Below are 14,881 nucleotides of genomic sequence, written 5' to 3' on the forward strand. Positions count from 1 at the left end.
GGCTGGCAGTGCCCAAGATCCCAGCCACTGAATGAAGCAAATGATTGTCACAAGGACGGCCCGTACCGGGTCCTGATGTACCGTACGTGACAGTTTCAGGAAAATTTCTTAAAGGCATTTGGTTTGTGACTCGCGGGAAGGCGAGCTGCTCTCAAACATATCGTTAACAAAGTAATCTCCCAGAAGTCCGGGCATCAGCCAACAAGCTTCAAGTCACCTGTTCAGAGTTTGGAACCTATAGGCCTAGGAACCGTTCTGTTACAGGCTTGGCAATTATTCAAGGCCGCAGGAGCTCAGAGGCTCTGCCAGATCAGCGATATCCTCAGAGTTCTGCAGATCTGTGAGCACTGCTGCGGTGGCTGCACTGCAGTTCAGAGACAAGTTTGCAGTGTACACATGCGCTAGCTATGCGCCAGCCACACTGCATGAGTGACAGCAACGCATGCATAGTTCTCAGCAGGGTCCTGCTCCAGTGGCTGCTACCAGCCTGAGAGAGCTCAGGATTCAGCGTCCTTCTCTTTCTGCGTCTCCTCGTTCACTGCATCCAGCAGCGGTTGCAGGTCGGCATCCTCATAGACCCGGTACACCACCTGTCACAAAGAGGAACTCCCCACATCAGATCTTGTTGAAAAAACGAAAGACCCATATCAGCGCGCCTGCCCCAGCACTCCGGCACATGTTGACATGGCTGTAAATATACTGATACAAAGGAAGTACATCTATGCTGTGAAGCGGTAGAATATTAAAGTTAGTATTTATAAACTATATCGGAGAATTAAAAGATTTGAAGCAGGTTGTGCTACCTCGCCAGCTGCGTTCTTTGAGATGGTGGCAAGCTCGACCTTCTCCGGGGACAGCGATGTGCTGTCCATGGTTTTGCTCAGGATCTGCATCCCAGCAAAAAACCAGCTCAGCACAAATATACTAGGTGCTACTGCACCAGCACAACCAGCTCCTTCAAAACTATCAATAGCAGTCTCCTGAAATGGGCATTTCCTTTCCAGGCAGGAAATTCAAATTGACATTCTGATGGGTTTCTCGAAGGCATCACAGGTGGAGTACAGCTCATCCCAGATGGGCTCTTCCTTTCTTAGGAGTCACATTCCGAATGATGCTCTGATGACATACAAAGAGTCATTGCACGTTTTGTGAGAGCTGTGATTGAACCGCTGTCAGGCTGGACTTGCCTTGGTTACGAGCTTGATGGCCATGTCCAGGGTGATCTCATCGGTGTAGTCCTGCTTGAGGAGGTTCTGGGCCGCCTGCTTGTTGGCGCCAATGGCTGTGGCCTTCCAGCCACCATAGTTGCCGCTGGGATCGCTCTGGTACAGCTGGAACCCCCTGTCCTCATCCCTGCAAGCAGCCATGCAAATCAGTCATTGTCAACTGCCAACCCCCTGATGCACCATATGCTTGCTTCGCAGTGTTTGCAGCATTCCTGTAAGCGCTGTCTAAAAGGCTCAAAACTCTGAGAAATCTTCCCTGGGAGTTCTGCTGTGGATGCACCTTTTCAGCTGCAACACAGCTAGAATATGCAAAGCACACAGAGTAGTGCGAGCGCCATGGAGGGAAGAAATACAAACAATTGCAATGACTTACCCTCGTAAAACCACACAAATGGGTCAAAGCTGATCTGACAGAGCACAAGGTTGGATGTGCGCAACAAGGCAAGTCACGCACCAGCCGCCGTAGAGCAAGGAGACGCCAAACGGTCGCAGGCCGCCAAACTGGGTGTACCCCTGCTTGTTGTCGCACAACGACCGCACCAGCTGCTCGACTGGGATGGGCTCCTGGTAGGCAAACTCGTACTGCTGCGCCGCTAGCCGGCACTTGTTTATGAGGATGTTGGCGTCAGCTGCGCGCAGGTGACAGATTCTGTGAGAGACAGGTGTTGGGCGCAGGGAGACTGGAGAGTCGCATGGAAAATTTTCTGCAGAACTGTCCAGCATGCTTGCTGCGCTCATTGATGGCTTGTGCTGCTGGTGGAACAGAATCGGAGGATTGCTCGTGCTCACCTGTGATGCCAGCTACCGCGCACGCCACATGATCTGCCAGCTTGTACATCTTCTCCCTCCTCACTCCTACTGCATTTGTGTCCAGAAGCTGCAGCAGATTGAACGCTCATCATTTACGTACTGAAATATAAGACTGTATGACAATGCTGATATCCAGATAGACGAGCCCGCACTTAAAGTGCAGCACCACCACTTCGATGCACATTCAGTCTTGCAAAGACTGTGACATCCGACATGCAGCATTCCATGTTCTGAGCTATCTGAAAATGCGAATGAAACGATCAGTATATTCTTTTGCTGGTACACCTTGGACGTGATGCGCTTCTCTGCTGCAAGGACAACTCCATCAACAGCAAGGACACCAAGTGCCGCTCCTGCGTTGGAGATGGCTTCCATCGCATATTCCACCTGGTAAAGACGGCCTTCCGGGCTGAAAATTGTTGTCCTAGAGTCATATCTGCGGGCCATGACTGCCCCTGAGCACTCCCCTAGGTGTTGATTGGCTCTTTATTGCTACAACACTGTAATATACCAATCCAGGCGTTATGACACTGGTACAGGCACCCAAAATTGATCAAATCGTACAATACTGCCTTAAAGAGCGTGCTGCATTGCCAATTTCTAACGAAAACTCGCCATGCCATCTACCCTAACAGTACTGAAGCATTCCCCTTAAAGTTCCCTTTTTATCATGGAAAACCCTGCACCACAGGGATGAGGTGCTGTGGCATCTGCAAGGCCGCACAAACAAAACTATAGCACCTGTAGAAGTGCACGGGTGAAATTTAATTCGGGTTTTGTCTTGTCGAATAGTAATGTTTCCAACTATGATCGGGCAGCAATCGGCACTGGGAAGGTCCGCAACGACTTCCGTGCTTGTAGCTAGCACCAGCTCACAGCAGACTGGGGCTCTGCCACGGTGTTCGGGTACCACAGGCGCACAGCAGAACGTCTTGAAGAATTCAGGATGTGGAATGAGGGTGCGCAGAGTTGTAATGCAGTAAAAGCAAAGCTAGCTGAGCCCTGGCATTCCTGCTCATCTCTTCCTTGCTCATGATACCGGGGTCTTGTTCCTTTTATCTAGCGTCTGGTGTAATATTGTTTCTTGAGGTGAAATTGTATTCTCTTTGGAGTATCAAACGTGTCCCTTATCAATATCTTACTACATGCTGAGTGCTAGCAGCCACAAGAAACAGCAGCAGGAATGCAAGAGGTCTTCAGGAACAAAAAAAATAAGTACAAAGTCGTGATTGAGATATTTGCTCCTGCTCAGGGCGCTCCTGTACCCCTCAAGAGCGGTGTCTCTCGCAGAACCTCCACAATCCGGACAGCCACAGTTGCTGATGCAGAGTCTGGTGAGTGCATTCAGCTCTTTATCAGGACATCTCAATTTATGCACCATGCTGCCCAAGAGCTTGCCGGCCCAAGACCCTATTGCCAATGACATCAAATTGATGAAGCAGGATCGCATGAAAGATGCAACTGCTCAGATTACATTTCTTGGAGTGATAGTCTTACAACGCTCTGCGCAGGCAAACGCGTCGTGCCACTGGAGAGGTACAGGAACATTGGAATCTGCGCTCACATCGACGCCGGGAAGACAACATGTACCGAGCGCGTTCTCTTCTACACCGGCAAGTCATATAAGGTGCGACTGATACTGCTGCACCTGACCACATTGGCAGCCGCTGGCGCTTGAATAGCCGGTGTCATGCACGCACAATCAAGGGCCCGCGGCAACACTTTTGCATGAACACACCTCTACAGAGTCCAGCCTCTCCAGGGTTGTGATGAGCAGCTGGGACCTCCTGCATGTGTGTTCTTCCGTGAACGTGGCGTGCATGCGTTGCATTCGTCCATGTTGAAGAGGCATAGCTATTCATGTAGCCCAGTCAAACTACTAACACTACAAGAACCTCGGCAAGGAAATTTGTGGGTTCTGTGCAGATTGGGGAGGTGCACGAGGGCGCTGCCACGATGGACTGGATGGTCCAGGAACAGGAGCGGGGGATTACCATCACATCCGCTGCCACCACCTGCACGTGGAAGGACCACCTCATCAACATCATTGACACTCCCGGTCACGTGGACTTCACCCTCGAGGTGACCCCTTCTATCTCCCTCGCAGCAGTGCCGCACCCCTCATCGCCTTCTGCATGCTGTGCTAGCAGCATGTTGTATGGAAAATCCAAGCATCTGCACTGTTTGCAGGATGTCTTTTTGAGTGTCCTTTTAAGGGATGCCTGGCGCTTCTGGTGTTTGCCTTGTGAGTGTCAACTGCTGACAGTACAGAAGCCACTTCGACACGCAAAGGCACAGGGCAAGTTTGCGCTGTTTCAGGTCTTTTTGTTGCGCACTGTCAGCCTGATCAGACTTCAGCATGGGTTTGGATTTGCTTGACTTGGCATTGTCCTGGTGTGCCACTACCTGAGCTGGCACTTCCCTGACTTGGCGCTTGTTTGAATTCAATTTTGCCTGCAACAGGTGGAGCGTGCGCTGAAGGTTCTGGATGGAGCAGTGGCGCTGTTTGACAGCGTGGCGGGAGTCGAGCCGCAGAGCGAGACCGTGTGGCGACAGGTGTGCCTATCAGCCCGTCTTGCTGTGATATAGCCCTCACCTTGGGAGAGCTGCCAGTGAAGGCCACTTGGTTTTAGTTATCCAATATATTTAGAATCCTGGGGTATGGTGGGTGTGCATCTGGTGAGTGAACGTTTAAGCCCTGTCGTCTTCATGAGCGCTGGGAAGCACAAGACATAGCATAACTTGGCTATCATATCTTGTTTCACAACACCTCGCTGGCTCCAACTTAGTCACTCAGATGAAGTGCCAGGAAGATACCATTTTAAGGCATAATTGTCTATCAGGTTCTGTTTTAATGCGACTCGTGGCACTCACACCTGTCTGGTATCAATTTGGGCCCCCCAAGCATACAGGACTTGTTGAGAAGTAGCTGCAGCCCAATGGGCGCTCATCGTGGGCTGGAGCAAGCATGCATTACTGATGAGTGCATGCATTACTTACAAGTGCATGTAGGCACAAGTTTATGCATGCTTATAAATGTGTCGCACGCGCAGGCGGACAAGTACGGCGTGCCGCGCATCTGCTTTGTCAACAAGATGGACCGTATGGGCGCCAACTTTTTCCGCACAGTTGACATGATCAAGGCCAACCTGGGCGCAAAGCCTGTGGTGACCACGCTGCCCATCGGGGCCGAGGACAACTTCAAAGGAGTTGTGGACCTCGTGGCCATGAACGCCATAACATGGGACGGCGAGGTGTGGAACAAAATAAAAATGAAGCATTATGAAGAGAGGAATGCAGACAGCACGGACATGTGCTGAAAAAGAAAAGGACTACTAAGGGGCTCTGTTTAGATGAGCTATCATTAAAGGAGAGCGAGATCCGGAAATGAAAGGAAGGACTGCCTAGCAAGTGCAGATCATGCGACAGTAATATATATTTCTTCCGGCCCAGGAATGCTCAATGACCACTTGAAACAATCGCAGATCTATATGCCTTGAATCCAACCCAGGTTGGTCTCTCAAGGGGCCACTGTGTGGCTCCTGCGCACAACAGGGCGCAGGGGTACTTTATCGAAGGAGGGGCAGTTTTGGCTTCCTGGGATATTCCTGTGTGTTGATTAATGGTTGTTCTTGCCACAGCTCCTGCATGGATGTTTGGCTGTTAGGCAACTGTGGCAAATCGGCAACAGCATTGCATGGATGCACCTGTGGCTATCAGGAAATTGAAGGCGCTGAAAGTGCCAATCGTTGTCGTGCTTTGCATTCGGCTGCAAATTGAAGGGATGCAAATGTGCCTGTCAATAGTTTATGGTGCTGAGAGTGCCGGTGGCTGTTCTTGCAGGAGCTGGGCGCCAGCTTTGACGTGGGCCCAATCCCGGAGGACCTGCAGGAGATGGCGGAGGAGTGGCATGAGAAACTGGTGGAAGATGCCATCGAGGTGGACGACGACGCCATGGAGGCCTACCTGGAGGGAAACGTGCGCCCCCTTGTGCTTCTTCTTTATTTCCCCTCTCCTCCATTGTATGGAGTATTCAATATATGACCTGGAAGAGCTGTGCTGGAGAGATGCATTGGCTGACCCAGCATCAAGGCTAAACATCCGGTTGCTGGTCGCTGCCATTGTATTGAGCAAGAATTGAAAGGTATTTCATGTGTGTGAGGACATCGACAGCCAATCCTTCCAGCAAATGGTCCAAGCAAGGGTAAAAATGAGTTTCACACAGAAGCTGCTCGGCCCTGTGTTGCCTTGGTGCAGAGCCACAGCTGTATCCAAGTAGATATTAGTAAGATAGACTACAACGCCCTTACTAACCAAGTTGACGTGCTGGCGCAGACGCCTGATGAGGAGGCGCTGAGGGGTCTCATCCGCAAGGGCACCATCGCCAACAAATTTGTGCCGGTGCTGTGCGGCTCGGCCTTCAAGAACAAGGGCGTGCAGCCTCTGCTGGACGCAGGTGCGCATCCTTTTCCCATGCAGGGCAGCAGCAACGTGTGCGTTGCAATAGAGCTGTCCATGATCAACTCACAATCCATACTGCTGCTGACAGCTTTGGCCCGCCTGCCATGCATGTGATTGATGGAAAGGAAGCAATTGTTGGTGTTCCAACTGCGAGGCAGCCCTTTCTCCTTTCTTTGGCGCTGGCTTTGCATTGATGTCTGCATCTCTGTTTATTTGATTACGAGGCAGATGCAGTTCACATTTCTCAAGCACAGGCAACCCAAAAGCGTGTCTGCTGTCATGTCAGCTCCATCTGTGTATTTGCACCAGGGTGCAAAGCAACGGGGCTTATCTGTTACTCTCTATGGTAGCTTATCTGTTGAGGGGGGGATCAAGCTTTGATAATGTGCGTGGGCGTGCAGTGGTTGCGTATTTGCCATCTCCCCTGGAGGTGGCAGCGGTGAAGGGGTCCGAGGTGGACAACCCCGACGTGGCCCTCACCCGCAAGCCAGACGACGCCGAGCCCTTCTCAGCGCTCGCGTTCAAGATCATGGCCGACCAGTTTGTGGGCTCCCTTACCTTCCTGCGCATCTACAGGTGTGTGCTCCTTGTGCTCTGGGCTCTAGTCGTGTGCTCGGTCTGGGCTTTTGTGTATAATTGATGCATCAGGAACTGGCGGCTCGCAGCACGATTGTGATTTTGCGATTTGATGTTGTGCTCTTCATATGCCAGGCAGAGTTGAGCATGCACCTGGTTTGGACAGACCGTCTCAGAGCCCTTTGGGCATGCATGTTGACATGCCAGCTGATCGCCTCGTTTCACCAAGGCAATATTATGTGACAGGGCTCCGCCCACCTAGAGGTATTCTGACCACCGATGTTCACAGGAACAAGATTTAAAATCGTTTCTGAAAGAAAGGTCCTGAAGCAGGTTCTTTGACCCACATCCTGGAAGCTGATGCATTAGGGTGCCCTCATAGAGGTCATCTGATATTTGCATGACGAAAGGAACAAGACTTGAAACACAAATTTGAAGGAGGGATTCAATTTAATTTTCTGCCCCGCCGCAGTGGCGTCCTGGAGGCTGGCACATACGCGCTGTGCGCGAACAAGGGCAAGAAGGAGCGCATCGGGCGCCTGCTGATGATGCACGCCAACAACCGAGAGGATGTGAAGATCGCGCGCACGGGTGACATCATCGCCGTGGCCGGCCTCAAGGACGTGATCACCGGCGAGACGCTGTGCGATGAGAAGGCGCCCATCATCCTCGAGCGCATGGAGTTCCCCGGTGTGTCTCTTCACCTGGTGCTCTCATTGCACAGTCACTGCAGCCACCTCTTCTCTTCTAGCCTATCCTGCAGAATTCAGGCCGTGAAGCTTTTTGCTGCATGTGTATATCCTTGCCCTGCCAAGCTTGTAATTTGAAAGGCATCAAAGCTTCACTGAGACATACTAGTGGCCCTCAGATTCGCATCCTCTGGCTAGTATCCTGCATGTCGCCACTTCATGGAGATTGCCCCACTTCAGACGCCAACGACCTGCGCAGGACTCGAAGGATACCCAAATGCATGCACAAAGATGGTGTACTGAGCTGATGTTCTGCATGCTTGCAGACCCGGTCATCAAGATCGCGATCGAGCCTAAGAGCAAGGGCGACCTGGAGAAGATGAGCAACGGGCTCATCAAGCTGGCCCAGGAGGACCCCTCCTTCCACTTCACCCGCGATGAGGAGACCAACCAGACCGTCATTGAAGGCATGGGCGAGCTACACCTGGACATTATCGTGGACCGCCTGCGGCGCGAGTTCAAGGCGCGTTCCCTCCCGCCTCTTGACGTACCCCTTGCTGAGTATCGCATTTCCTCGCTGCACAACTTGACATCTGCATGGCTGCTACAGTACACCTGTCGTACAGAACACCTGTCATACACCTGGTGCATGATAGCGGAGTGCTAGCGATGCAGTGTCGCAATCGAAATGTTGCAAGCCTTGCGCATGAGAGCTGATGTGGCAGCAGGGACGCCTGCTGCCCTGAAATCTAATCTCCACCAGCTAAAATTTAAATCAAAATTTAACTTTTACATGCTTCATATCTTTTCTTTTTGTTTAAAAAAAGTATTTGTTGCGCAGGTGGAGTGCGATGTGGGCGCGCCACAGGTGAACTACCGCGAGTCGATCAGCCAGATGGCGGACATCAAATACGTGCACAAGAAGCAGAGCGGCGGATCCGGCCAGTTCGCCGAGGTGTCAATCCGCTTCGAGCCGGGCGAGGCGGGCACTGGATTCGAGTTCCGTTCCGACATCAAGGGAGGCACCGTGCCCAAGGAGTACATCCCCGGTGTCACCAAGGTGCGCCCACCCTCCTCCATGCAAGCCACCATGCAAGACCTTATGCCCCATATGCATTTGTGCAATCGCTTCTTGGTGACCATGCTCCCATGGCTGCAGCTAAGGGTGGCATGAAGATTGCCAAAATGTGTGTCCCTTCCTCCCTGCCTCCCCGCAGATTTATGCATGCTATGCGAATTGTGAGCCCACCCCCTTCTGTGCAGTTGGCCTTGCCAAACCTCTTGCTCTATGTGCTCTTTCAGTGTCCTGCAGCATCTGGCTTGCACTGCTCCTTCCTGTGGGCCTGGTTGCATGTCTCCTATGACTTACGACAGAGAAGACGGCATGGAATATTCTATCCTGCCTGCCTCTTGGCAGATCGATGAATTTCATGCAAGATCAAGCCTTCTCTGCCTGCGTAAGCGGGGTCCTGAGGAGTTTCCACATTGGGACCAATGTGGCGGTACAGAAATATGCACGTCTGAGGCGGCCCTGCAAATTCACCGCATGGGCCGAGGCCGGGAGGTCGTCAAGCAGAGTGTGACGTCCAGGATTTCACTGGCAGTAGGGATTTGGGTGGTGTGTTAGATTGATTTTGTGCCTTTGGAACAGGGTCTGGAGGAGATGATGTCCAGTGGAATTCTGGCGGGTTTCCCGGTTGTGGACGTGCGTGCGACGCTGTACGATGGCTCCTACCACGATGTCGACTCCAGCGTGCTAGCCTTCCAGATCGCTGCGCGCGGCGCCTTCCGTGAGGGCATGCGCAAGGGACAGGCCCGCCTCCTCGAGCCCATCATGAAGGTGTCCTTCCCGCCTTTGCCAGTTTGTGGATATGCAGGAGGTTCTACTATTTGTTACCTGTTGCAGTACGCTGTGCTTGCACATGCATGCGCAAGGGGCTAAGCGCGCCTGCTTGAGCGCAACCTGAAGGTCTGCTTGCGGCCCTCGGCAGTCTGCTGCGCTGCTGGGGCATATCGTGGGCACCTTTAATTGCCAAATGCAAAAGTCCATCACTGGCCAACCTCTGGAGGGTACCAAAAGGAGGAAACTGTCAGGTCATTCTTGCACAGGTTGCACAGGCAAGCAGTGGCTCAAGAGGAGGAGCTCCTAAAGAGATGTTTGTTATATGGCTGCCCCCAGCTGTTAGCCCAGGAGTCACTGCGAGAGCCACTGCATGCAAAATAAGTCACCCCTGACTATGGGGTGCACCGCAGGTGGAGGTGACTACGCCCGAGGAGCACATGGGTGACGTCATCGGCGACCTCAACTCGCGCCGCGGCATGGTCGGCGAGTTCATCGACAAGCCCGGCAACCTGCGCCTCATCAAGGCACGCCCTGCCTCTGACTCTGAGATGTTGAAAAGGAGACTGGCCTCAAGTGTTTGCTGCTGAGGGTGTCCCCTCTACAGTCCTGGTGCTCTTTAAGGAACACATTTGATATTTTGATTTATTTGTGATTGGTCATTCAACTGCAAGGCGACTGACCTTGGGCCTCGCTCAGATTGGACAATATATGGGTAAGGAAAGCTTGATCTGGGGTTGATGACACAATTTCAGGGTTGCAGCCGACCTTGACAGCCCACGTGGGTGCACTCCTTCTAGATTCCAATGACCCTGCGGCCGCCAAGGGCGCCGCTTGCTAGCGTCGATCAGGATTGTGAGGATTTTGTCGAGTTCATGAGGGTTGAGATTTGAATTTAATCTTGATCTGCAGGCGAGCGTGCCCTTGTCGGAGATGTTCCAGTACGTGAGCACGCTGCGTGGCATGACCAAGGGCCGCGCGCAGTACTCCATGCAGCTGGAGAAGTACGACGTTGTCCCCAACCATATCCAGGAGAAGATCGTGGGCGCGCACGCCAAGTCCACCGCTTGAGAGCGGTAGATCTCATGACAACCTTGGTGGGGCGAACATGCCAAGTGCACCGCACGAGAGCGGTTCATCTGATGACAAATATTGTAGGCGACGCATGCAAAGTGCACCGTTTATAGCGGCAATAATGGGAACCAGGGGGTAAACTATAGGGCCCCTGTGGAAAGCATGTGGAGTGGCATGCCATGTGCACGGCTGAGTTCGGCGTGGCTGCCCGATTTGGTGGGAGGGAATGACTTCTTTGTGAGGGGGCATGCGAAAGCAAGCGCCTGTGTGGGGAGCAATTTTTTTTGCGCTCACCATCAAGGCTGCTGGCAGCCGTCAGGGTGGATAAGGGCCAAAGATGAGCACATATAGGCGGCAATATTTGCAGCGCACTGTGTGACGGTGGGCTGCTGAAGGAAGAGCAAATTGCACAGCAGCATTACAGGAAAGGGGTCGCAAAGGCATCAGCTCTGACATGCCTGATGATCAAGAGCTGTGCTACATTTGGTGCAGAAGAAGAAGCAAGGGGCTTGTTGGTAGATAAATGGCTGAAGAGCTACACGAGCGGTGTGATTGACTGGGTCTTGCACTATTTTGGCTCGCAAGTGCTCAAGGCAGAGTAATATTACTGGGGTGCTTTGCGGCTGTTTTCAGTTGTCAACAGGGCTTGCATGCGCGTGTAAAGCCATGCAAAATACCTTGGGCTGCAAGCATGTTGCAAACTTGCACACCCCCAAGCATGCTATGGGCGTGGTGTCCAAGAGTATCGCGTGTTGGTATGCGTGTAAACTTCCTTAAAGCTTGAGAAGGTATACTGCTACTGTGCTTTTGCAGCCAGTGCAATTACAGTGTCCACTGGATGTGGGCGGACAATGACAAGGCATGGACCTGAACGGTAGTAGATGGCGATGACAGAATGAATACCATGGGACGACCACTCTAAAATTGAATTCTAGATGAAGTTACAGTACTGCATGCACCTGATCAGCTCGAAGAGGGCTTCAAGTTTGTCTGTTGACTGAGTCCATTTTGGTTACTCGCACTGTGGCGGGAGTCCTCATACTGTAATCTTGAGGAACCCAAGATTGAGAAGCCTGCCAGAACTTCTTGACTTGAAGCCGGCCGGCGCGCGCCACCGCTTTAATACATACCGCTCAAAAATTCGTTTGACACTTTGCTTGGAGCTGGCTTACAAGGCATGTGCACAGGGCACATTTTGACAATGCTGGATGGGCACTTGCCATGTCGATGCGGAGGGCAGTGCGATCGAAGCTGTAAATCATCCATTCTCTGAATGTGCATGGCGAGCTCATGCATTCCGCCAAATTCTCTGCATTCGCCAGAGCTATCTCCCGAGGGTCCTCCCGCCGGTCCCCCCAGGCCAGACGGCATGAGCTTGCAGCAGCAGGCAGAACTTTTCATTTTGCAACTAGCAGCATTGACCTGTGCACAGAGCAGCCATCGCTGCTTTGGTTATGGGAGAGTACCGATTGTTGTGAGCGATGCTGCAATCCTGTTGCCACGAGCTGCCAGGCAGGGCGTCGTTCTTTGGAGCAGCGCAGTCCTTGAGAGTGCAGGTGGCACCTCGCCTGCGGCCCGTGGCTCAACCCCTGACCTCGGTGGCAGCTTTCCAACCAGACCGCAGCACAGCACAACGCACGCACACACCACAGCAGCTGTCCAGGCCAAGGCAGAGCGCGGTTGTCAGTCTTGAGCCTGCATCAACTGCCGTCAATAATGTGCAAGTGCTAGGGGGTGGGGTTAGATCATTACCACGGGAGCCGAATGTGCATAAGCAGAGGAGACGAGCCAAATTGCGAGTGGCAGTGGATGTCGATGAAGGTGAGGACGGCTTTTGAACATCCACCTCGTTGTGAACTTCCTGATTGCCAAGCCTTTGGTCTGTACCATGCAGACAATCAGCATGCGTGCAACGAATGACATGTAATTGATGGTTCTGTGTGACTGCAGTTTTGGGCAGATTTTTGCATAGCTTAAACAAGTTCTGCCACGAGGAGTATGGCCTCGAGTATGACATCCCAGACTACTCTGTATATGAATTCGCAAAGGTGCGCTGCTGCCTCTTGTTGCTTCTCATTGCCTCCTGTATTGCACCGTGGCATTTGCTTATTGCTAAATATTCTAGTCTATTTGTCTTCAAGCAACCTGATGGTTGCTACTGCAGATATGGAATTGTTCAACGGATGAATCGAATCACATAGTCCACGATTTCTTCAAGTCGCGGCACTTTGCAGCAGGCATTCTGCCGATCCCAGGCACGTCCTTGGACTCCCCACGCTGTGCAGGACCTCTTGCAACATCTTGAACAAGGGAGGCAGCATGCCAGACAAATTGACATACTGTAGCACTTTTTCTTACTCCCACGCGACACAGCTCCTAGCTCCTAGCTGCTCGATTTGACACTCTACTGCATAGAAAGGGTGATGCCAAGCAAGGCTGAGGCTCCTGTATATTGCATCACAGGCGCCCTGCACAGCCTGCAGCGGTTGGGCAAGAGCTGCGAGCTGGTGGTTGTGACATCGCGGCAGCACTGCATACAGCAGCCAACGCTGGAGTGGGTGGACAAGCACTTTCCAGGCATCTTCTCAGAGGTCCACTTTGGCAACCACTGGGCGCTGGAGGGCAAGTCCAAGGCCAAGTCAGAGATCTGCAGGTACGCCGCAGGATTTCCCCAGGCTTGGTCGCTTTAAAGTAGTCGTTTGCGGGGTCTTGTGTCGCCAGAGTGCGCCATTTACAAGGTTTGGGGCGAGTGACGTGGATCTCAAGCATTTGTGCTTTTGCGGGCATCAGCTCCTACTGCATTCTGCCCAGAATTTGTTGACCACAGGCTTGTTGGCTTGGGACACTGAGCATGTCATGGGCACTGTAAGAGAGGCAGGCTGCGAGTGCCATGGGTTGGTTGGTTTTTAATCATTATATGCTGTTTGGTCCCAGGGAGATCGGCGCGACGGTGCTTATAGATGACAACCCCCGCTATGCAGTGGAGTGCGCGACAGCTGGCATTGATGTGCTGCTGTATGACTGGAACTCGAGCTACCCCTGGAGCAAAACCTCTGACGGGTGAGGGGCCTTGATTCTCAGTGAAATCTCATCTGTGCTGTTGGCCACATCTGCCATACACTTGAGGAAAGCATGTTTATCTTGGTGGGTGTTCTGAGATGATGGCAGCACTACCACTTGTGCCACCGGTGGCTCTAAGGATTGCTCGCCAGTGGTGATGTGATTGGCACTAATTGAAAGAAGTGCGGAGTGCTCAATGCAAGGTTTGCCTTTATGTGCAGGCCCACGCATGACCGGATCAGGCGAGTGAGAGACTGGATTGAGGTGGAAGAGGCTCTGGCAGTGCTCGCACTGGAGCCCTCCGCTTGAGGCACAGCTGGGGCGGCCCTGAAATTGCAGCATGTTCCTACCAGTTGACTTCCACCGGGGCCTCCGAAGCAGTAGCGAGCATGCAGCACCGATGCGAGCATGCTGACTGGGATTGCTTGGAGCTGCTGCCTTGAAGAGCAGATGCTTGCCGGCAGGGCTGGCAGGAAACAGCTGTTTTAGCCAGACAAGTGTCAGGGGTCGCAGCGTGCGTTCTTCCAGGCATCTTATGTGGCTTTGGTGCACAAAGGGTCTGCCCAGTTGCCTGCAATAAAACAGTTGCCAGGACGTTGCTTACAGGGAGGGCACAGCAGCACACCTGTGACTAAGCAGCTCCACTACTTTGAGAATCCTGTCCTGGGAACCAATGTATTATGTAGTGAAAGTAGGTAGCAATCAGTTGAGGGACTTCTTGAATATGTATTTTGTCCATTGTAAATCAGTGCTTGCGTTTGCGCCCTTTGAAGATGCTGCCAATTGCATGAGCATGCGGGTCATGTCCATGCATCATAGTATGATCAGATCGATCCCTGTCATCTAACAGGCACAGTGACTTCCAAACGTTGTTCCCCAGTTGTTCTTAAGAGTGTCACACTGAACGGTGGAGTAAGTGTTGTCAAATGTGCCGTCTCGTGGGGCATCCGATGAGTCATGTGCCGGCTCCCACTGCAGGCATGAGCTACGGTATTCCATGCATGATTGCTGTGGCTTTTAACAACACACGGGCCCCGCAGACGCGGCTGCAGACGCCCTGCGTGTATATCCTTTGGCTTTGGATTTGCCGACCTGAAAATACCAACACAAGAGCATCATCCCCATTCACCGTCCCTGTCGAATGT

General features: G+C 52.5%; 3 protein-coding genes across 3 annotated transcripts; 2 read left to right on the forward strand and 1 right to left on the reverse strand.

Moving 5' to 3' along the window:
* Positions 1 to 240: 240 nt before the first annotated feature.
* On the reverse strand, positions 241 to 2,573 carry COCSUDRAFT_54396 (20S proteasome alpha subunit C). The gene is made up of 6 exons (XM_005644592.1): positions 2,322 to 2,573; positions 2,016 to 2,103; positions 1,681 to 1,855; positions 1,188 to 1,353; positions 804 to 887; positions 241 to 590 (listed from the first exon to the last, which is right to left on the reverse strand). The coding sequence occupies exons 1-6, from the start codon at positions 2,481 to 2,483 to the stop codon at positions 498 to 500; spliced, it is 768 nt and encodes a 255-aa protein (XP_005644649.1). The 5' UTR covers positions 2,484 to 2,573; the 3' UTR covers positions 241 to 497.
* A 409-nt stretch (positions 2,574 to 2,982) lies between these two features.
* Positions 2,983 to 10,673, forward strand: COCSUDRAFT_44074 (translation elongation factor G; the record flags this gene model as incomplete). The annotated part of the gene is made up of 15 exons (XM_005644593.1): positions 2,983 to 2,995; positions 3,548 to 3,663; positions 3,963 to 4,118; positions 4,500 to 4,592; positions 5,090 to 5,290; positions 5,880 to 6,014; positions 6,372 to 6,492; positions 6,899 to 7,073; positions 7,546 to 7,763; positions 8,089 to 8,309; positions 8,604 to 8,822; positions 9,414 to 9,602; positions 10,016 to 10,178; positions 10,358 to 10,383; positions 10,515 to 10,673. The coding sequence occupies 15 exons, from the start codon at positions 2,983 to 2,985 to the stop codon at positions 10,671 to 10,673; spliced, it is 2,205 nt and encodes a 734-aa protein (XP_005644650.1).
* Positions 10,674 to 11,399: 726 nt separating this feature from the next.
* On the forward strand, positions 11,400 to 14,495 carry COCSUDRAFT_54397 (hypothetical protein; the record flags this gene model as incomplete). Its single annotated transcript, XM_005644594.1, has 6 exons — positions 11,400 to 11,427; positions 12,627 to 12,724; positions 12,841 to 12,931; positions 13,140 to 13,329; positions 13,611 to 13,736; positions 13,958 to 14,495. 6 exons carry the CDS (start codon positions 11,400 to 11,402, stop codon positions 14,043 to 14,045), a joined length of 621 nt encoding a protein of 206 aa, XP_005644651.1. The 3' UTR covers positions 14,046 to 14,495.
* Between the last annotated feature and the right edge of the window lie 386 nt (positions 14,496 to 14,881).

This window comes from Coccomyxa subellipsoidea (assembly GCF_000258705.1).
Source record: "Coccomyxa subellipsoidea C-169, whole genome shotgun sequence".
Taxonomy (NCBI): domain Eukaryota; kingdom Viridiplantae; phylum Chlorophyta; class Trebouxiophyceae; family Coccomyxaceae; genus Coccomyxa; species Coccomyxa subellipsoidea.